The sequence below is a fragment of the Sarcophilus harrisii genome, chromosome X (genome assembly GCF_902635505.1).
Source record: "Sarcophilus harrisii chromosome X, mSarHar1.11, whole genome shotgun sequence".
Lineage (NCBI taxonomy): Eukaryota > Metazoa > Chordata > Mammalia > Dasyuromorphia > Dasyuridae > Sarcophilus > Sarcophilus harrisii.
This window is the reverse complement of record NC_045432.1, coordinates 13,050,254-13,071,994: the sequence shown is the minus strand read 5'-3', so window position 1 is coordinate 13,071,994 and position 21,741 is coordinate 13,050,254. Positions and strand designations below refer to the sequence as shown.

Genomic DNA, 21,741 nt, shown 5'->3' with positions numbered 1-21,741 from the left:
CCTCAGAGGGCAGACAGGAAAGCGTGAGCGGGAATGCGCGTGCCCAAGAAAGGGGCCAGAGGGCGTTCTCTACCGGTGACGGCACTGCTTGAAGGCGGGGCCAGCAGGGGGAAGGGAGAGGAAATGGCCTCTCTAGCCTGCCGAGTCCTCCAAGCTCTATGATTTAGGAGACTAGGCGGAGTGTAGCTAGAGGCGTGAGATGGGCGGGGTTGTTGTAGCTCGCGGCTGCTGAAGCAGCTGCAGCTCCTCCTCCTCCTCCTCCTCCTCCTCTCCACCCCCCCCCCCCCATCTCGCTCGCCCCGGGGGAGTGATGGGTGGGGATTATGGGCCGGTGGCGGAGTCACTGTCGCTCCAGTCTGCCTGAAGAGCGGTAGAGTTTGCTGCCCTGGGGAGGGGCCGCGCCTTGAGAAGAGGAAGAAGAGGAGGAGGAGGAGGAGGAAGAAGAAGAAGAGGAGGAGGAGGTGGAGGAAGAGAAGATAGCACTCCCTTCTCCGGACCCCACATCCTGACCTTATATGGTCCACGAGGCTGTCCGGGTCGAAGGGATCACTGACTGCCTGAGGAGGGTGAATAGGCAAAGAGACTGAGAGAGGAGGCAGTAGAGACAAACTGAAGAGATAAAAAGTGCAGTTAGAAAGGAGACAACCTGAAGAAAGACAGAGACATAGAGGAGTGATATAGGGGAGAGGCAAAGATTAAGACGGAGGAGAGACCAGAGACCTAGAACAGAGAGCACAGAGAGAGGTACCTGGTCGGTTGCCGGAGCAATCACCACAGTAGATGCCCTGTTGCACCCCCGGTTTCCTAGGAAACGGCCTAAGGGGCCTGTCCACAGGGTTCCAGTTACCTGGGCAACCTTCCCAACAGCCCCCGCGTAAAGCTTGTGTGCCCATTCTTCCCTAGTGGGCGCCATGCAGGTGCTCTCGAAGGCCCGGCCTTCCCGCTCGGTCTCCCTGAGGCGCCTGGCCGTGGTGCTGGCCCTGACCGCTTACGGGGTGCACAAGATTTACCCCCTGGTGCGCCAATACCTGGCGACATCGTCGCCCCCGCGGGGGCCCCGGGCCCAGACCCTGTCCTTGGCCGAGACGGAGTCCCGCAGCACCTCAGCCTCTTCAGGAGCTGGGACGGTGGGTGGCAGCGCCGCCGCCAACCGCGTGTTCTTGCGCCGGCTGCTCTGGCTGCTGCGCTCAACTCTTCCTGAACGTCTTGTGCAGGAGCGCTTACGCTGCTGGTCCTGCAATCACGGTCAGCAATTGGTCAGCGGCACCTTCTGCGCGGCTTACGTGGCCGCCCTAGGCAGGCGCCTGGCCCTGCATTGTCACGCAGCAACCAGTCATTGACCTTCAGACAGCAGACTGCTGCAGTACCGCTGCATCGCACTGCGACCAGGCCTTCGTGACATGGGCCTATCCTTTATCCTGGAGACCTGCGCTCAAGCTTCGCAACTCGCCATAGTAGAACACGGCTCACGCACTCTAGTTTCAACCAACTGAGAGCTTAGCACGAGTAGCAACATGGAAGCCGCCTACAGTGCACTGGAGAGTCCCTCACGAAATGTGGCTGTACTCAAGTCTTGAGTTGGCCCTAGAGCCTTATTCAACAGGGGAACAAGCATGTACTAGAGTGGTAGCTGAGAGACCTTCATCACTGACTGCAGGCAAGCTCAGCGTCTGGGGGAAATAGGCCAGAAGACAGGAGGCTAGACCCAACCATTAAGAGGCAGTAAGTAACTTCCTGACTAGGGAAAATGCTCGGAAGAACTCCCAAAGGTTTGAGGGACTGGTGGCCAGGACTACCGCAATAGGGGAACTGCTGCTACTATTGCATTCGAGAGAGTTTGGACCAAGCTCGAGATCGCCTTTATGAGGCCATTCGAGGTTAATGCCCAGCATGCTGAGGGCACATGAGGGAACCATGGAATGGTGCAGGAGGTTCTTGCCAGGCCACACACTGGGAAAGAGCTTACAGCAGTTCTTGAGAGTTGGCTGGGAGAAATAGGAAGGACTGGGGAATTATTGGTTCTGGTGGAGGACCAAACTGCATGGGGTGGGGGCTACTTTTCAGACTGCATGCCTGGGCTGGTTGCAGAAAAGGAGAGTTTAGCTGAGACAAATGAGTTGGAGATTGGGCATAAACTAGGATGTGATCTGGTCGGCTAGGGGAAGGGAGAAATGCCAGAGCTCTGAGTGGCACAAGGAAACATGATGGTGAGGGGTTCTTTGCCAGTGCTATCCATGTTACAAACTCCTGCTTTCTTTTACACTTCTGTTTATTTTGTTTTTGAGACTGGCTGCCAGAAAATCTTAGCGGTTTCAGACTAGAGCATCCCATTCAAGTCTCTGCTTGTCTCACTCCATCCCCAAAAACCTGCCTGGCCCCCTTTAGCCTTGTTCCTTGAAGTTTTTCCCAGTCTTCCATGCTCTAGGGCGAGTTCCCTTTTGCCCAGAGCCCCAGGAAGTCTTAGGGCTGAGTCTACCCTAATGACTGAACTGGGAAGATGCCAAGGACTGGGGATGTGATCTCTGAGGACCAAGCTCTTGGCTTTCCAGCAGAGGGGTGGGCGGGGAAGAAGAAATGCAGAGTCAGAGGGACTGGGAGAGACAAAATGTAGGGTTGTCAGTGTTTGGGAAATCTGGACTATTGTTGGTCCCGGGCTGGGGAAAGGGGGAAATGGAGAGCTGCTGCTTTTTGCCATGTGACTTGAGCTGGTTGAATCGAGCCTCAGCTCCTTCATCATCTGGCTCCTCCCTGTTCTCAGTTGTTGAAATCCAGGTAGCCCTCAGAGGGGCCTCTGGGAGGCAGGGGCGTTCAAAGAATGACTCAGACCCAAGCGGGGTTAACAAGCGGCACCAGCCAAGACTGGCTATTTGGGGTTAGAGGTCAAGCCTTTCTGACCTCCTTCCTCCTCTTGGGGCTTCAGTACCTCCATAGCCCCTGCCTGCCAAGTTTCTCAGCCAGATTGGGGCCCCAGGACCTTCCCCCTTCCTCATTTCCTTGAAAGGGAGGGAATGAGAGGATGCTGAGATAACAGGCCCAGTGGGCAGAGGTCACGAGGAAGTTGTGTAACTCCTGTTTGGCTTGGCCTCAGCTGCCAGCTATCTCTTTGTACCCTTTCCCCACTCCAGCACTCCAGCAGGACCTCCTTCCCAGGAGGGAATTGGACACTTGAAAGCGTCTTGAGCTCATTCTCCCCATCCTAACCAGAGCCCCCTCGGGAGACAAAATTGGTGTGGGCCACTTCCTGCCCATGCTTCCCAGGAGGGCGACCCACCCTTCCGCCACTTGGCCACATCCCACTGCCCTCTCCCGCCTGGCTCCGGGATCCGCCTGGGTCCCTGCCTTCACTGGCATAAAGCTCGGGATTCTGATGTGTTTTGGTTTTCACCACCAGTGGCTGGGGCCTCTGGAATGTTCTAACAGAATGGAATCGGCCCTGCCTCAGCTGCCTAACCCCAGGGCTCCGGGAAAGGTTACTCAAGGCCACTGCTCCCTTTCTCTCCTCTCCACTTCCTTGGCTGCCGCTTCACCGCGCAGGCGCCGGCCTCTTTGTTTCACTTTCACCCTGAGCTTGGGAATGGGACTCTCCAGTCCCACAGCCTCCTGCTCACCTGCAGACTCACCCCCTGAGCTCTCTGTGGGACAGAGCCTTGAAGGGGGGGCGCCTTCTCCAAGCTCCTCCCCCCCCTGCCGGTCCTAAACTGTGTGCTTGGGGAAACCTTTCTCCCTCAGCTTGGCCAGCCACACGTGGCTTGTGAGGGAAGTGTGTATTTGAGTGGGAGGTAGGGAGGGAGCCTCAGCATATGCACACTCCAAAGTGTGTATATGCATATGTACATATACATGTCTATTCACACAAAGATCTGCCTGAGTACATCTGTACAGGGAGCTGCCCTCCCTTACAACTTACAGTTACAGGGTTTGGGATCTCTGATCCCCCCCCAAGCTCCTCCCCCCCCTGCCCCCCCCCCCCCCCCCCCCCCCCCGCCGGGAAGGACACCTCGAGAGAGGTTTTGAGCTACTTGTCAAAGTCTCCAAAGCTAAATTGTCCAGCAGGCCCCACTCTATGCCCAGTAGGTCTCTGGATCCTAGGGCGCACACTCATCTCTTTACTGGCAAAACTTGCTCTAAGCAACTGTGATTCAATCTATGACAATCTGGATTTATAGGAGAGATAATTAGAGGAGGAGTGCTTATTTGGCTCTATCAAAGCCACAGGACGGCAGCACAGCTATTGTGTCAGCTGGGCCACAGCTTCGTTTCCCTCAGTTTTTTTTTCACAATCATTTCCCAAGTCCCTATTGCAGGTCCCATCTGGGGGACACAGCTGAAAAACATTTGTCTTGCCCTCCCAGGCTGGTACACATGGTGAGGCTTGTACACAGATAGCTAGACTATAAATCCGAGTACATTAAAGCAGCCTGAGCCAGGGGTTCTTGAATATACTTTGTAAAATGAACATGATTCTCAGAAAGGGTCCTTAAGTTTCACCAGACTGTGAAAGAAGACTGACCCCAAAAAGGTTAAGAACCCCTGGAATAGTGGTTAGAGTAGAGGGCTGGGCCACAGACCTGAATTCTACCTTTGACTATTTGATCCAGAACAGGGGAAGCAACAAAGAAAAAAAACAAACAAACGATGTCATTGGAGTCACAGCCACTGGATCTGAATCCCAACTCTGATCCTTACTAAATTGGGCAGGCCCCTTAACCTCCCTGGGCCTTAGTTTCCTCCAGGTGCTTTCCAGCCCCACATCTATAAACCTGTGACTTTAATTAATCTCAGTGACCCAGGCAATTCTATGAGACTATAAATTGGAGGAAACAGGCTCAGAAAGAGGACATTTTGCCCAGGGACACAGCTGGAGCCAGGGCTCCTGACTCTGATTTTACTATTTCTGAGATCAAAGTTGTAGATTAGAACGAATACTTTGCTCGGTCTGTGACAAATGAGTTGCAGCAGAAAGACTAGAATTAGGAGGCCAGCCAGACTTAGAGGAAAACCTGTAAAAGGGGTGTTTGGAGGAGAGCATGGAGGGATCTCAGGTGGATCGCCACCATCTTCTCTGTAAAGGTGCAGTCAAGGTGAGATGCCAAGATCGCTGATGGAGGTAGGGCTAGGAGATGAAAGAAGAAGGACATGCTGTGGACAATGGCAGGGAAGCAGAGATGAATCCAAAAAGTCAGCAAGCAGGGCTGCCTGAGCTTCAGCACCGGGTGTCCAGAGAGAGTCAGTGGGCCAAGCAGGAGGATTTCAAGTTCAGTCCCTCCAGAGCAGCACTAGAGAAGGTGTGGTCAGCTTGGGGGGGAACCAAGGCAGCTCACCAAAACAGGTCCTGCTGTCGAGGAGACAAGCAGGAGAGGTGGTTTCCCACAGCACAGTCAGGAGACTGAGGAGGAGCTGCTCCATGTCCACAGCCTCAGTCCTTAATAGATCTACCTGGGGAAATGCTATTCAGGAGAAGCCAGAAGCCCCAGGTGACTGCGGAACTTTAGAACCCGGGCCTTACTTCAGACCCGTGTTTGTTACTTATTGTACGCACTCGCTACTTAACGTTCACACTGAGCTTCAATCTGACTTATTTTGAATTTTAAGCAGCTCCCTTGTGTATATCAGGTTGTAAATGCGTTCAGGAAAGAAATATAATTGTAGAGTAACTTTTGTCCTTGGGTTGCTTGTGTGTGTGAGCACATGTGCATGTATGTATGTATGTGTGTGCATGTATGTAAGTTTATTTCCAAGGTCAGTAGAGACAAGACCAGAACCCAGGCGTCCCGATTCCCACTTTAGGGATCCCTCAGCCAGATCAAACCCCTTTTCCCAATTTAACTCTCAGGGTAAACATATGAAAGGTATATATTTTTATCATACTTATACACACACATAGTTCAAGCTTGACTAGCTTAAAATTGCACTGAAATCGACTTTGGGGACACCCAATATAGAGATACTATTTCAAAGTCAACTAGAAGTGACTTTCAGTATCTTTTCTTTGAGATTATCTGTCATGGGTATTTGCCATTGCTGTAACTGGTAACTGACTGTCTTTTGCAGTGATATGAGTATTGGGGAGCTAAGAAATGCAGTGAGGTCTATGCTCCATATGCTCCATGTGCTCATTCCGACTCTGAAGTCTGATTTGTAATTGTCCCTTATATCACCATGGTCAAGGATTTGTTTCCTAGCTGCAACTTCCACCTGGCACTCACCAGGACTGGGGAACTTCACCCTTCCTACTGCCAGGGCCCTTAGTCCCTTCCCTTGTCCTACTCCTGTTAGCACTGAAGATCCTCCTTTCCCCTTTCCTCTGCTAAGTCACTTGGTCTCATGTATAAGAGCCAGTTGAACTCTAAAGCTCCTTCCAGATCTTCAATCCATGGTCCCTTCCCCCTTTTTCTCCCCTTCCTTTTCTCCTTCCCCTTCCCCTTCCTCTTCTCCCTTTCCTCACCACCACAGAGCTTCCTCACCTTCTTCCCACTCTGATACTCTGATTCTCTGACAAGGTCATTTGAAAATAGTGTTGACTCTCAACTCTGACTGATGCCTAGCAGTTGTGTGACCTTGGGCAAGCCACTTTACCTCCTGAGTTTCCACATCTGTAAATCAAAGGGGTTGGCTGAGTGATACAGATATTGGAAGGGCCTTAAAAGGTCTTTGAAATAAAAGTTGTCTCAGCTTTCCCTGAGATAAGAGACCTGAAGGGAAGGGAATGAGCCTTTGTTACTTCTAGGGCTGCATCTATGGTGGTAGATGTGCCTTTGGTTTCCCCAGCAGTACTTCGGAATGAGATTTCTCACAGAAACAATGCTCTATATGGTAGATAGTGGAGTTGATATATGTGGACCATGTGCATTTAAAATATTTTTTGTTGACTTGAATCATCACTTGGAAACTTTGGGACCTTGTTCCAAACTATCTACTTGTAAAGAACTACTGGAAACAAAATCTATTTGTGAATTGGGGACCGTGTGTATGTGTGTGTGTGTGTGTGTAAATGTACAGAGTATCTATGTATATTTAACCCCAATTCTGATCACAATATCACAGGGTCTGACTTGCAAATGTCCCTTTCACATAAGTAGACACCATGGTCAAGGATTTCTTTCTCTTCCCCTTTCCATTGTTGAGAATGAGAAGATTGATTTGGACCGGGGGTTTAAAATCTGAATGCCATTAAAAACATTTTTGGAAAGGGTTCTATCACTTTGTACAAATGGTCCGGGTTGCCGGGAAAGTTAAGGGTCCCTGGTCTTGATTCTTTCTAGTCAAGTGATTATGCAAATACCTCACTGACTGCATGTCATGCTCCTTGCCCAGGCTGCTCACCTAGAACGAGGCTTAGTCCCCAAAGGCAGGGGGAGTGCAGGTGCTCACTGAGCCTCTTTGTCTCCTAGGTGGAACTGGCCCTGCTGCAGCACTCGTACCAAGACCTGGCCTCCCAGATTAACCTCATTCTTCTGGAAAGGCTCTGGTATGTCATGCTGGAACAGTTCCTCATGAAGTACGTGTGGAGTGCCTCGGGCCTCGTCATGGTTGCCGTACCTATCATCACTGCTGTTGGCTATTCAGAGACAGGTAAGAAGAGCCTGTGGGGAGAAGAGTCTGGGAACAGATACCACAAAAAGGTCTAGCTCCAGATGTGGCCCCCCCACTGAGACTGAGAACTGGGGAGAGGTGTATGCTCAGGACCTGGGTACAGCTGTCAATCACCCCCACCTCTCCACTCCCCACATTATCTGAGCTAAGCCACTTGACCTCTTAGTTGCTCGCTTGTCAGAACCAGATGACTCTAAGCACCACGGCAGATCCACATCTGTGATCTGGCTTAGGGCCCTGTGTCTAGTGAATAGTTGAGTCAGGCCCAGAGCCCAATTTTTCTGCCTCCTTCCTGGTCCAAGACTCACTTTTTATACTGCCTGCCAGTCAGAAAAATCCTACTCTACTTTAAGCTAAGTCTTCTCCTTGTCCAGAGCAAGCTATATCTGAGCAGGAAGAAATCTAGAGTTCTATTAATACTATGCATCCTTCATTCAAACATTTTCTCATTATTTCCCTTGGCATTCTAAGCCTTTTGTTTTTCTGTTATTGTTTAGTTCTAAAAAAAGTATCTCTGAAGTAATTTGGTGTAGCACTGAATATATAAATGAACTTATCTTGTATTGTCATTTATTGACATGATTTAACCACGAGCAGTGAATGCTTCTCCAATTATTTGTCTCCTTTTATTTCTGCCAACAATTTTTTGTAGTTTTATTTATATAAATCCTGGGTATGTGTTAGTAGGTTAATTCAGATATTTTATACATTTCATAGTTATTTATAATAGAATTTTTCTTATTTCTTTGACAGTTTTTGTTAATATTCTATAGAAGTGCTGGTAATTTGGGATTTATTCTGTATTTTGCTATCCTTCTGAAAGCATTGTCTCAGTCTCTAAACCGATTCTCTGGAGTTTTCTAAGTATAATATCAGCAATTAGGGATAGTTTTATCTTCTTTGTTACTATATATGCCTTTGCTTTTGTTCTCTTGTTATTACTGTAGGTAGAACTATGTCTTGTTCATTACTTGGCTTGTTTTTCAGCCCCCATCATCTATAATAGGGTTTCTTAAATTTTTCTCATAACTCCTTTTCACTTGAGACATTTTTATGTGGCCCTGGATCTATAGGTATATAAAACAGTTATACAGATCAAATATTTGCTGATAATAAAATCATAATTTTGTGACCCCCCCCCACATTCAGTTAAAAGACCCTATGTGGGGGGTCATGAACCACAGTTTAAGAAGGGATCTACAAGGTATGTATGGGGCTGGTACATATTAGGGGAAAAGGGTGGAATAGTAACTTCCGTATTAAAATCTTTACCTTTCTCTAGCCTCAGTTTCCCCATTTGTAAAATGAAAAAGTCAGACTAGATGATTTTTAAGTTCTCTTTCAGTTCTGACATTCCATGACTATGAAACATTTATTCAGTCCCAGCTTATACAAATGAAACTCACTAATGGAGAAGACAAGACACAACATCATGAAAAAAGGTAATTAGTGCTCAATATCCAACAAGAGCTGCAGACAGCAAGATGACAACTGGAGACTGGATGTGAGCTAGGATTTAAATAAGCAGAGTCAAAGCCTCTTAGCTCAAGAGACAGAGTCTCTCATGCTGATAAAATGGCTTATTGCCCAGTCTTTAGCAGTGACTTCCTGATCAAACACAGATAACCTCTAGAGGGCTCACCTAGAAGGAGATAACCAGAAGCTAATTATGCATAATGGGCAGCCACGGCCACTACGCTCCCTGCATTGTCTTCTCACCCTGGCCCGCCTGAGCCAGGAGTGTTCTGTTCCCACACGTTTATGACCTTTCTGGGCCTGTACATGTTTATCCCTTTTGACAAGTGACTAGTGCCTCAGAATGCACTCCATCTTCCTGTTTCAGTAGGCAGTGGTCCATTCTTCCCCATCTTGAGAGTTCTTTTCCCTATTATTCTATTAGTCTCTGTGTTCCAAGGAAAACCATAGAAGCATAGTATGTTAGACCTAGAGGCGATCTTGGAGATTAGCCAGCATATAACCCCCTCATTTTCAAATGAGGTTCAAAAGGATCTTGCTAAAGATTGTGTGGCTAGCTAAGTGGCAAAGAGGGAACCCAAACTTAGGTTTTCTGACTCCCAAGTCCAGTGTGGTTTTCATGGGCATCAGCTGCTTTTTAATATCAGACCCTGCACCCTTAGAGTATGACTTCTTGTAATTAATTTTTCCCCTTTTCCTTCTCCAATCCCTCTTTTCTCTCCGCCATAGCATATGTTTTCTAGGCTTTTATTTTCTTATCTGGAAAACGCAATAATCTCAGAGGTCCCCTCAGTGCCCAGAATCCATGATTCCAAATTGAGCCTCTCAATACAGTGCCTGTCATAGAGGTAGTGAGGTAGTGACTGCTGATTCCCATTGCCCCTAAGTGGCCTTTCATATGATGAGATTGGCAAGCCCCATTCATTCAGACTCCCTGTGCCCCCGTGACTCTTTCAGGCCATAATGCTGTCTTCTTGCCTCCCTCATCCAAAGAAGGATTGGAGGTTATGATGCAGAGATGGCACATAGCCAAGAGGCCATGGCTCTTGGCACATATTGGGCTGGTCATTGAGCTTTTCCTTTAACATGGCATTGGGATTATCCAGGCAGTTTCACTTCCATTGCCTCAGTTGATTCTCATGACAACCAAGTAAGAGAGATAGGGCAGAAATTATTACCCCCATTTTACAAATGGGGAAACCAAGTAGAAGAGCCAAGATAAGAACCTGGGTCTCCTAAAAATCTTGATTAGTTCCATACTCTTTCCATTAGCCTTCACTGTGTACCCAGTGCTATGCACTATGGAACTATAAGAGAAATAGGTAATGTTGGTCCTGTTCTGTTAGACCACCATAGCCGGGAAATGAATATGTTTCAAATACCTGGCTGTCTTGGGGTAGTGGCTCTGTTGTATGACTATGTTGTAGTCACTGCTCATGTTTAGCCCAGAGCCAGCTGGAAGAGGAGTGGGGCTGCCACTGCTGCCTTTTTGCCATTTCTGAGGACCAAGATGAAGCCCTGCCATTGGAGGCCAGACTGACTAGAAAGAAGCATCGAGCACAAGCTTGCCCTGCTCCCCTCCCCCCAAAAGGCTTCTAAGTGAACTAGAGAGACAAGCTTCTCACATCTCCAGGGGGTGCTTATAGGGGGACAGCTGTAAGGTAGGTCAGACCCTGGTTACCAAGGGCTTTGGATACAGCCACTCAAGGAGTTTGCACACTGTCCATGAGACAATCGGGATCTGTTGGAAGATTGATCTATGGAGGTAAAATTGGCTAGGCCAGTGGAAATATAAGTCCTATAGCTAACTCTCTGTTCTTCTCCCATCCTTCCTATGTAGACTCAGAGGCAGTAAAAAAAGCAGCCTTGGAGATGAAGGAAGAAGACCTGGTGAGTGAGCGCACTGAAGCCTTCACAATTGCCCGTAACCTGCTCACAGCTGCTGCGGATGCTATTGAGCGAGTTATGTCTTCCTATAAAGAGGTATTCTTGCCCCCGGCTTGCTCCAGGCTTCCTTCCAGAGTGCCAGGCCAAGACTGATTTTTCCTCACCCCTCCTGCCCCCCCAGGTGACAGAACTGGCTGGCTACACTGCCCGAGTGTATGAAATGTTCCAGGTATTTGAGGATGTCCAACGAGGTAGTTTCAAGAGGCCTGGGGAACAAGAGGACTCTCCAGTGAAGGCCAGACCTGGAGCTCTTGTGAGGCATGGGGTGCGTATGGAGGGGCCCCTGAAAATCAAAGGTAAGCACTTGCTTTGTTTCCTTTCATTCATTCATTGAATCAACATATCAAGCGCCTGTTGTCTTTTGAATGGTTTCTGACTCGTGTTGCCTCCATGGTTGCCTGTTATTGTCACACGGTCTTAACTCTTAAGTCCATCATTAAGTCCCTCCAATTCAGTTTTATCCCATGTCTCCAAACTCATGTCTCTCTGCCCTTGCTCTGGATAGACCGTGCTTATCTGGTTCCTGCCTATCTTCTCAATTCCTTTCTGTCCCTCTGGATCCCCCACATCCTTCAGGACCCAGCTCAAGGTTCCTCTCCCTGCTGACGCCTTCCCTGAGATGACCTGTTGGATGCAGAGACGCTCCCAGAGGGGCGGGCTTTATCTGTCATCCTTATGTGGCTCTTCATGGCTGCTCCTGCTACGTGTCATGGGCTCACTGGATAGCTAGGATTAGAGGGATAAGAGGGAAAATGGATGCTGTTGGTCATCTAGTCTAATGCCCTCATTTTTCAGATGAGAAAAAAAATTTTTTTTTTTTAAATTTAATAACTGAACTGCCCAGAAAGGTAACTTGTCCAGAGTCCCATGAAGAGGTTAATTACTAAGCCAGACCTGCTGACTCCAAGTCCAGTGCTATGGATAGTCAGGAAAAGTCTCCGAGTGGCTGCTGGATGATCTCTTGTCAGGGAGTTCCTACTCAATGGTTGGTCAGTCCGATGCCCTCTGGGATCCCTGTCAACTTCTTTTTGTAGATGCCCATTGCCAGCTGCTGTACAAATTCATGGATGTCTACATGTGCACTCACTCATCCTACCCCACTGCTTCTAGCCTTTGCTAACCTGTAGATCAGGAGCTTTTAAGTGCTGATTTGCATGTGCTTTGTATGTGAGAAACCTACACTACATTCTGTGTCCCTCAGGAGGCTCCAAGCTCATGTTCTTTGCTCTGTGTAGATCCCTCAGTGTGCCTACCCTACATCTGAGAGTGCCCATGAATTGTCTCTTTTGCCTTTCCCCCCCGTTTCCCTCTAGTCCCTGCTTGCCACGGTAGGGCAAAATTCAAGTCCCGTGCTGGCCTCCAGAGTCAGCACAGTTATCAGAACTCCAGGCAATGCACCACTCTGTCCTCCAGGGTAGGCATTCATCCTGTATCCCACTAGGCATTGCATGGGCGGGTACAGAAAAGAGCCACGGCTCCAGCCCTAGCCGTCCTCGTTCTGATATGAGAACAATTGCAGACGATCCGAGGTAGCATACATGTGATGGGTAAACGGTGCTGCTTGGACAGGTGGCAGAAGAGAAGTGTATAAGCACGAGTGTTTAGGGAAAGAATGCTTCCCGGAGGGATGGGAGGAAAGTTAAAGGAAAGATGGAAGGGAGACAGGTTGGGATAGTCCAGGGAAGGGGAAAGAGACAGAACGCACATAGACACAGAGGGCTGAGCACGAGCACGAGCATCATGTGTTGTGGGGGCAGTGGATAAACTGCTGTGCTGATGAGGCAGGCCAGAACAGTGCGTGTTTGTGGGAGTGCACGTGTATGTGAATAATGTGTGCCTATATGGCTGAATGTGTGCATGTGAGGTGTGTATGAGGGTGTGTGGGAGTTGATGTGCCCAGGTGTGTGTGTGTGTGTGTGTGTGTCTAAATATATGTGAGTTGTGTATGAGTGCACATATAGGCGTGTTCAAGTGCTGTGTGAGTGTGAGAATGTGTGTGAGTAAGAATAGGGGTCCTCAAACTTTTTAACTAGGGGGCTAGTTCACTATCCCTCAGACTGTTGGAGGGCCGGACTATAGTAAGAACAAAAACTTGGTTTTGTGGGCCTTTAAATAAAGAAACTTCATAGCCCTGGGTGAGGGGGATAAACATCCTCAGCTGCCAAATCTGGCCCATGGACGTAGTTTGAGGATCCCTGTATTAGAGTATGTGTATTAAAAGCTCAAAGGTAAAGGTTGGAGAGCAGGCAGGGGAGCTGAGATGTGACTTGGAAGCAGGCAAGGGAGAGACTGTTTCCTGCATATTAGGTGTGATGGTTCTGCCCTTGGGGACCCCCAGTTGCCACTGGGAAAGGATCTGTAAGAGCCTCCTAGTCCTGCCTCATCCCAGCTTGTGGGGACTCAGTCATCAGTGTTCCATCCTCTAACAACTCAGTGGGGTTCTCAGTGGCTTTCCAGGGAGCGGTGGCCTGCAGGCTCTTCAGTACCTTTCTAGGCCTCGCAGCAGCCCCTCCCACCCGCTTGCCGGCCTTGGGGTAACCAGCCTTCCTTGCTCTTTCTCCCTTTCCTTTTCCCCTCAGGCAAGGTAGTGGATGTGGAGCAAGGGATCATCTGTGAGAACATCCCCATCATCACCCCAACAGGAGACGTGGTGGTGGCCAACCTCAACATCAGGGTAGGCCAGAGGCTCCATGTGCTGTCAGGCTCTGCCCTGGCACAGGGGAAAGGCTGCTTCTCCAGGGGCAGCTAGAAGGGAGAATTCCAAGGCAGACACCCATCAGCTGTGTGTCTTAGGCTTCTCTTACTGCCCATCTAATCTAGATAGTTTCGGAGCTTCCTCCTAGCTCCAAGGTTTAATAGATGACTCTGTAATCTGAGGGTAAGAGGAATTCCCCAGAGAAAAACCTCAGGCCTGGGCAATCGTGATCTGCATGTGTTGGCATCAGGACAGTGCCCTCGGATCCAAGGTTAGTGTGAGCAACCTCCAGGTCACATGTGCTGCCAGCAGGGCAGAATTGATCAAGGAGGCCAATGATCGTTGAGAGCTGGCCTACGGTCCCTGAGCCTGACTGCTACTAGTTCTCCTGCTTATCTCTCAGTGAGCTCTGGGTCTACTCCTCCCACCTTCCAGGCAGATTGAGAAAGAGATCCTACTCCTCTGACCCTGTGCTCCGGGGACTTAAGGGCTGGCACCCATTGCCCTTTGAACTTCCTGCTCTCAGGACCTTCACACATTGACCTATGAGCAGAAAGGCTCTGCTGCTCTAAGGCTGGATTCTGCTTTCAAGAGATGCAGTCATTGGGAATGAAATTTTCTTTTATATGCACTAGGGAGGATCAGCATTGAAAGAAAGGCCCAGGTGGACTAGTCCTTCCATGTTCATGGAGCCCAACTCCATGGGGGGAAGGTGGGGTAGGGAAATAAGAAATAAAATCCCTTTCTGTGCCTGTTCTCAGGGAGCTTCCAGTCTCATGAAAGCAACTAGCTTCCCAAATAGGAAACAGAATGTTTGAGTGTTAAGTAGACTGATGCCAACACAAAGTACACTGGTTATGAGAAGGAGGGGAGAAATCAATGTGTATGGAGGAAGGTAGGCCCAAGCTAAACCTCAAAGACTGGGGAGGGTTGGAAAGACAGCAAATGCTTACCTAGCACACACTATATGCAAGATTTGCCCAGCAGCTACCATGGGTAGCCCTCATAAAAGGGGAAAAGAGCAAGCTAAGTGGGAGCCAGCTAGTACCGGGGAAGACTTCCTGGGAGAAGTGGGACCTGAGCCAAGCTTTGAAAGATGTGGAGGATTGAGCCAAGAAAGAAGCCCTAGGCTTTCCAGACAAAGGAAATGGCCCATGCAGAGATCTGGAGATGGAAGCCAGCCAAGTGAGGAGAGCGGCCCGTCTGTGGTAGAGGGATGGGATTAGATCCTGAAAAACTTTGGCCCTTGGGTTCAAGATTTGGACTTGCTGTCATGGGTAACAGGGAGGTTCTCAAAAGGAAAAGAAGGGAGGGAATATAAGTCTCCTAAAGAATACACTTGGTGTACTAAATCACTCCTGTAACTCTTCCCATAGGTGGAAGAAGGCATGCACCTGCTCATCACTGGCCCCAACGGCTGTGGCAAAAGTTCTCTGTTCCGGATTTTAGGCGGGCTTTGGCCAGCCTATGCTGGAGTCCTCTACAAACCTCCACCACAACGCATGTTTTACATCCCCCAGAGGTGAGTGAGACAGTAGGCCTCTGCGGCCTCTGCATCCCAAACAGGGATGCAGTCCCAAATCTGGGGTCATCAAGCTACTTATTGGGATGGCGTGGCAAGGAGCCAAGCCATCGGTGAGCACCCCCACTCCTGTATGTCTCTCACAGGCCCTACATGTCAGTGGGCTCTCTGAGGGACCAAGTGATCTATCCTGACACAATAGAGGACATGAAAAGGAAGGGCTACTCTGACCACTACCTGGAGGCCATATTGGACATTGTGAACCTCAACCACATCGTCCAGAGGGAAGGAGGTGAGTGCTCAGGGATTGGGGAGGGTCCCCCCTTCCCCAGCATCCCCATATCCAGGCACAGAGGAGTTGTCTTTCCACGGTGGAGATAGAATACATTATCTCACGTTTCTCCAAGCCTCTCTGGCCAAAGCACGGTAACAGCTGAACGTGTTGACCTCCCAGGGTGATCCTGGCTTTTGGCCAGCTCCTTCTCGGACAGGCCCTTCTTTGGAGAAGCTTCGGCCCTAATCTCTATTTTCATTTGGAGTTTAGTCAAGGTGCTCCTCTACACCTGGGGCATAGAAGAGACAATCTGGCATAGGGGCAGAGGACAGCTCTGCTCGCACCCCATCATAGGGAAACGCTGAAGCCCGTGAGCTCTTGGGCATAGGGGAGATTCCTTTTTCACAAGGGAATGTCAGGGCTCTGTAGTCTTTGGAATGGGAGAGGGAGAGCAGCCCCCACATTGGCTCTGATGGCCCAAAGGGACCTGTCATGTGGTGGCACATCCATCCCTTTTCCCTCACATTTGCCCCACCACTCTCAGCATTTAGTCAGTGCCTGCTGTATGCCAGGCACTGTGCTAAGAATTTGTCCCAGGTCCCCCTCACAAAGCAGGCTCATTCTCCCTTTGCTCATTTGCTGGCTCTGTCCCTGTCCCCGTTTCACACAAGTTCCAGGAAGGAATCCTAGGTAACTTCAGTGCTCACACTGATCCTCCACCCTCGGAAAGCAGGGAGTAAGAGACTGAAAAGAGAAAAAGATTCAATTCTGGAGTCAGAGGGTCAGAATATGAAAGCCAGCTCTGCTCCAGTAGCGTTTATTGTCCAAGCCAGCCTCTTGACTTGACATCCTTTTCAGTTTAGTCCCTTGTTTTTATACTAAATTACTTCAAACCCCTCCCAGCCCTACCCTCGGCATGCTTGTTCTGGACCCGCATGACTGGGACTCAGAGTCATTTCCTAGCTGTGGGCCCCAGTTCCAGCAGAGTGCTTGGCACAGTGGGTGACATGGCATTTTTATTAATTGGTTGATCATGACAAGTCAATAATGTTGTAGAGCATCCTTTTCCTCCTTTGTAAAATGTAATGAGTCACACTATTCCCCCCCCCCCAGGGTTGTTGTAAGTAAAAAGTATTTTATAAAGCTGCTGGTAGTGCCCAGTGGCCAGGACCCCAAGTTCAAAGGTCAATTCATCTTTCAGCCTCAATTTTCTCATATGTAAAATAATAATAATAATTATAGCACTACCTGGCAGGGTCAAATTCAATCACCTAACAAGGCATTTTGCAAATCTTCAGCCTAGAAATACCAAGTATTATTAAACCCTAACATACTAGAGAAATGATGCGATTGTTAGACCAAGCCCCAGGACAAGGAGCATTGTTGTCTTTTTTTTCCTATTCCTCTCAGAGTGCTCATTAGCGATAGTACAGGTGTCAAACAACTTTTTAAATGATTTTTTTATTATAGCTTTTTATATACAAAACATGCCTGGGTAATTTTTCAACATTGTCCAGGCCCTCACTTCTGTTCCGACTTTTCCCTTCCCTCCCTCCACCCCCTCCCCCAGATGGCAGGCGGTCTTATACATGTCAAACATCAAACACCTTTTCTAAACTGAATTTAAGGCTCCTCTTCCTTTTCCTTCCTCTGCAGGTTGGGAGGCTTCCTGTGACTGGAAGGATGTTCTCTCAGGTGGAGAGAAGCAAAGAATCGGCATGGCCCGAATGTTCTACCACAGGTCAGTTGGGGTTGGGCTGGGGAGAGGGGACAGGCCTGGCTGACACCGACTGGGAGCTTGGAAGGCAGTATGCATGTGTGTGTGGGGGGAGGGGTTCCTTGCTATGTCCCTCTGGGGTATCCGCCCATGAAGAAAAACCAAGACAAAAGGCCTCGGTGCTGACCGAAGGGTCAATGTGTTCTCCCAGATGGGAGAAGGTGATGGGAGCATCATCCCCTTGGAAGAGAGTACAAGTTGGAAAGGACAATTGTCCTTCAAAATGGTTTGTCTCTGTTTTCTTGGATAAGGGACCGGGGGGACCCCCCGCCCCATCCCAACAGGGTAGACCTTGGAGTCCCTGGGCCAGGGATAGGAAGGCTGTGAGTTGGCCCTTGGGCCATATTGAAGACCTTTGTGTCCCTTTACCCATAAGCAGGTGGTTGGGAGTTTGCTGCATTTCCTCGTTCTTGGATGTTTGAGATCAGAGATGTGACACTGGAAGAGTTCTCAGACACATCTTCCTCATTAAAATGCAGCCCCCATAGGGAGCCCTCTTGCTGATAGCACTGTGCTAGACTGTGGAGGGGGCTGACCCGGGCCTCTGCCCGGGGAAGCTCAACAGCCCAAATTGAGGCTGGTGAGTGAAGAGGACATGAACAGCAAGCACCAAGCCCTAGAATGGAGGACAACCATAGCAGTGTATCTGGCTGCAGGTGTTCAGGATGCTGGGAAGTTAGTGGGAGAAACCATCTCCTTTGCAATTCCTGCTCTTTCAAAATATTCCAGGGGTCTTTATTCTGAGAGTGGCAGGTGCCGTGAAGCCAAAAAGCATTGCTCGTACCCAGGAACTCGGGCCCAGAGCAGAGCCCGGGCCCTCTGCAAGCTTCCCTTCTGCCTTCTCTCTTCCCTGCCTGGCCGGGGCCAGGCTGAGCTGGAGTCTTTGGAGAGTAGGGCAGATGTTCCCTCTCAGAAAAGTCTTGGACTTTTCCCCTTAGCAGTGGAAGGGCTTTTGAAAATCAAATAACTGAGGCCCAAAGAAGTTGGAACTGGCCTAAGACAGCATAGTCAATTGTAGAACCAGGTCCTGTGTCATGGTGCTTCGACCCCTTCCTTTTCCAGGGGATGGAACTGAAGCCCCGAGCGCTTAACGTGCATAGGATCTTTCCCCCGGCAGAGCTGGGCTACAACTGAGCCTTGGAGGTTGGGTAGGATTTCTGGCAGGCATTCCAGCAAGGGAAGCAATTCAAGCAAAGGTGTTGAGCACCAACAAAGATGAGAAGGGTTTCTTGGTTTGTCTGTTTTAAGGGAAAGGATCTGTGTTCCTCGTTGTCTCCCCTTCCAGGCCCAAGTACGCACTTCTGGATGAATGCACCAGCGCCGTGAGCATTGATGTGGAGGGCAAGATTTTCCAGGCTGCTAAGGACGCGGGCATCGCCCTGCTCTCCATCACCCACCGGCCTTCCCTGTGGTAGGTGCCCTCTCCCCCAGAAGGAGCACTGTGCTCCAGGCGGGCACGAGTCCCGAGTGGCCTTGGGCTGCTCACCCACATTTCGGGTCAGGGCTCGTGGTGCCCTTCTGAAGACCCAGTCCACACGGGAATCGGCCGCACGCAGGATTGCCCTTTGGGTAGAGGGTTGCTGCTTACTTAGAGATGCCATGAAATGGTAACAGTGCAGAGCAGAGGTGCTGGCTTAGGGATGCCAAGCCCAGGACCTAGTGCCCGGGCATGGGACACATGCCCACTGGCTTCCTCCCTACAGGAAATACCACACACACTTGCTACAGTTTGATGGTGAAGGGGGCTGGAAATTTGAGAAGCTTGACACAGTCACCCGCTTAACCCTGAGAGAGGAAAAGCAGCGTTTGGAGCAGCAGCTGGCGGGCATCCCCAAAATGCAACAACGCCTCAGTGAACTTTGTGAAATCCTGGGTGAAGATGCAGATCTCCACCATGTTGATCCATCTCAGACCTCCCGCCCCAGTCCCTGAGGCCCTGGCCTCAGCCTGGGCCTTCTTCTGGCCCAGGAGACCATCCTATAGCCAAATATCCCTGGACACTTTGTCCTGTGTTCCTTAATCCACAGCCCTCCTTAACCTTGTGTTGTGCCCCTCAGATCTCCCCAGATCTCACAAAGGAAGCAGTGGGATCTCCTTTTGTCATTTCCCTCCCAAGGAGATAGATAGAATCCTGTGTGGTTCTGCCCCCCATCCCTGTCTAGGGACTTGTTTGCTGGGGGGTGGGGGGGGGTGAAGAGATGGGGGAAATACTTACCTTAGTAACTGTCATCTGCCCAGCCAACACCTGGCTTGCCCCAGGTCTGTATTAGCTGGAGGGAGGAAGGGTGAGGGGGGCTGGTTGGTAATTAGTAACTGTGAAGTAGATAGCATGTATGTAGCCAGAGTCCTTTCCTTTTCCCCAAGGGGGTTGGGATGGGGTGAGTTGGTTGTTGCCCTACTTGTACCACCAAGCATCCTCCTCAATTATATTCTTGGTGAAGGCAGAGGCGTTAGGTTTTGTGCCATGACAGGTATGGTGGGTGAGGAGCCTGGGACCACTACCGCCACACTGCCAGCCAAAGTCCACACGGAAGGCTGCATATCGCTCACAATTCTCTCTCGCCGCTTCTCTTGTCCCTTCCTCCTCCTCCTTTCTTCTCTTCCCACCTCGCCGAGACATCTTCTAGTCTGCCTGATCTCCCAACACCTCTCAGCTTCTCTGCCAAACTGGAGTGGTCTCCCGGCTGGACGGGGGTGGCACTTCATCCATCTTCTCCGCCGCCGGTGTTCCAAAGAGCCCTCGCCCACCCACCCACAAGAGGGAGAATTGCACAATATTTCCTACTCTTAAGAATGTAGTCTTTTCTCTGTCTCAGTAGTACTATCTTGGTCTTTCTCTCTCTCTTTTTTAAGTAATTTATTTGATCCAGTTTTATATTTGTAATGATTGCCAATGTGAGTATTCCACCAGAGAGATGGGGAGGTAGGAACAGAGGTTAAGGGAACTGTTCCCTTACCCGGGTTTGTTGGCACGAAGGGTTTGGTCTGCCCACGCTTTTGCCCTGGTGTGTCAGTATTGAAGGGTGGAGTGGAACGGAGAAGGGGAGCAGGGGACATTTCTCGCGTAGACCAGTCCCCTCGATATCTGTGGGCCTGCCCCGACTCCCTTTGACACCAGCTAACACTGCCAACTACCTACCAGCCAACTCCCCACGCCACCTCGCTGAAGCGAGGGACCTAGGGAAGGGGGAAGTATATCCCTCTGCTTGCCAAAACCACTTTGCCCCTCCCCACCTCTGCGCCCCCATGGAGGAAACATGCTATGAGGGGTCCCTTCATTTCTTTCCCTGCCCCTTCCCCAATGCCAAAGTGTACTCAGGAGGAGAGGGAGATCAACTATGCAAACCCACACACTCACTTGTGGATGGAAACAACAGAAGCCGCGTGCCTTAGCCCTCCTCCTTGGGGCTGGGGGTGAGCCGGGCCCTCCTTGTCCTCTTCCACCCTCTCTCCCAGTCATTAAAGAAAATGTGTTGGAAATTCAATCCCGCCTCTTTATTCTTTTTTGGGGGGGGGGTTAAATCCACCCACAGCCGTGAGACCTGCCCCTTCACATCCGATTTTAATTTGTTCTCAGATGCAGATCTTTAAGCGATTACTGTGGATCATCTTTTGTTTGGGGCATAGTGGTGGTTGTGGGGCAGAGGCTCCCATTTTATCGGGGAGGAAGAGGAGGGAGGGCTGCAGCATCTTTTTTTTTTTAATAGCTTCTTATTTACAAGTTCTATGCATGGGTAATTTTACAGCATTGACAATTGCCAAATCTTTTGTTCCAATTTTTCCCCTCCTTCCCCCCACCCCCTCCCCTAGATGGCAGGTTGACCAGTAGATGTTGGGGCTGCAGCGTCTTGATGCAACTTGTGCACATCATGAGTTAGGATGCCAGGCATCTGAGTCCAAGGAGAACCTTTATTTCCTTCTGGGGCGGGGCAGCTACCTCATTGAACTGTGAGGTGCAAAGCTTAAAGTGCTAGCCGTGCCCACTGTAAACAAGGAAGGGTCTTGATTAGTAGGGGGAAATGAAGTTCAAAGTGTGCTTCTGACAGTGGCGACTAGGAGCAAGGTTCTGAACTTGTTTCCCTGTGTCCGTCAATAACAGTATGGGCTTGCAGGCGTTGCATTGTAACTTGGGGCTGTGAAGAAAGCTGAGTCCCCAAACTGGAGCAGTTCCCAGGCTCATGTGGGAGATAACGAGTTCTGGCAGAAGCAATTTGAAATAATGAGCAGAGGAAAGGTACTAGAATTAATTAAAGGGCTCCAGGAAAAGTTTCCTAGGACTTGAAGCCAGAAGCCAGTTGCTCATTCCATGCATGGGGGATAGCTGGACAAAGTGGCCAGAGTCAGGAGCAATGTGTGGGAGAAGAAACAAGGAGGCCGGGGTATAGAAAAGTAGGTAATGAAATGTAAGGTGTAAAGGGGCTGGGAGGGGGCAGATCATAATGCATCTTGAATACCAA

At 49.8% G+C, this 21,741-nt stretch overlaps 1 protein-coding gene across 1 annotated transcript; it reads left to right on the top strand.

Moving 5' to 3' along the window:
• The first annotated feature begins 206 nt into the window (after nt 1-206).
• Nucleotides 207-20,769, top strand: ABCD1 (ATP binding cassette subfamily D member 1). The gene is made up of 11 exons (XM_031944747.1): nt 207-1,245; nt 1,348-1,454; nt 7,392-7,572; nt 10,910-11,052; nt 11,138-11,312; nt 13,596-13,690; nt 15,088-15,233; nt 15,380-15,525; nt 17,164-17,248; nt 18,570-18,695; nt 18,988-20,769. Exons 1-11 carry the CDS (start codon nt 912-914, stop codon nt 19,214-19,216), a joined length of 1,767 nt encoding a protein of 588 aa, XP_031800607.1. The 5' UTR covers nt 207-911; the 3' UTR covers nt 19,217-20,769.
• Nucleotides 20,770-21,741: the final 972 nt, after the last annotated feature.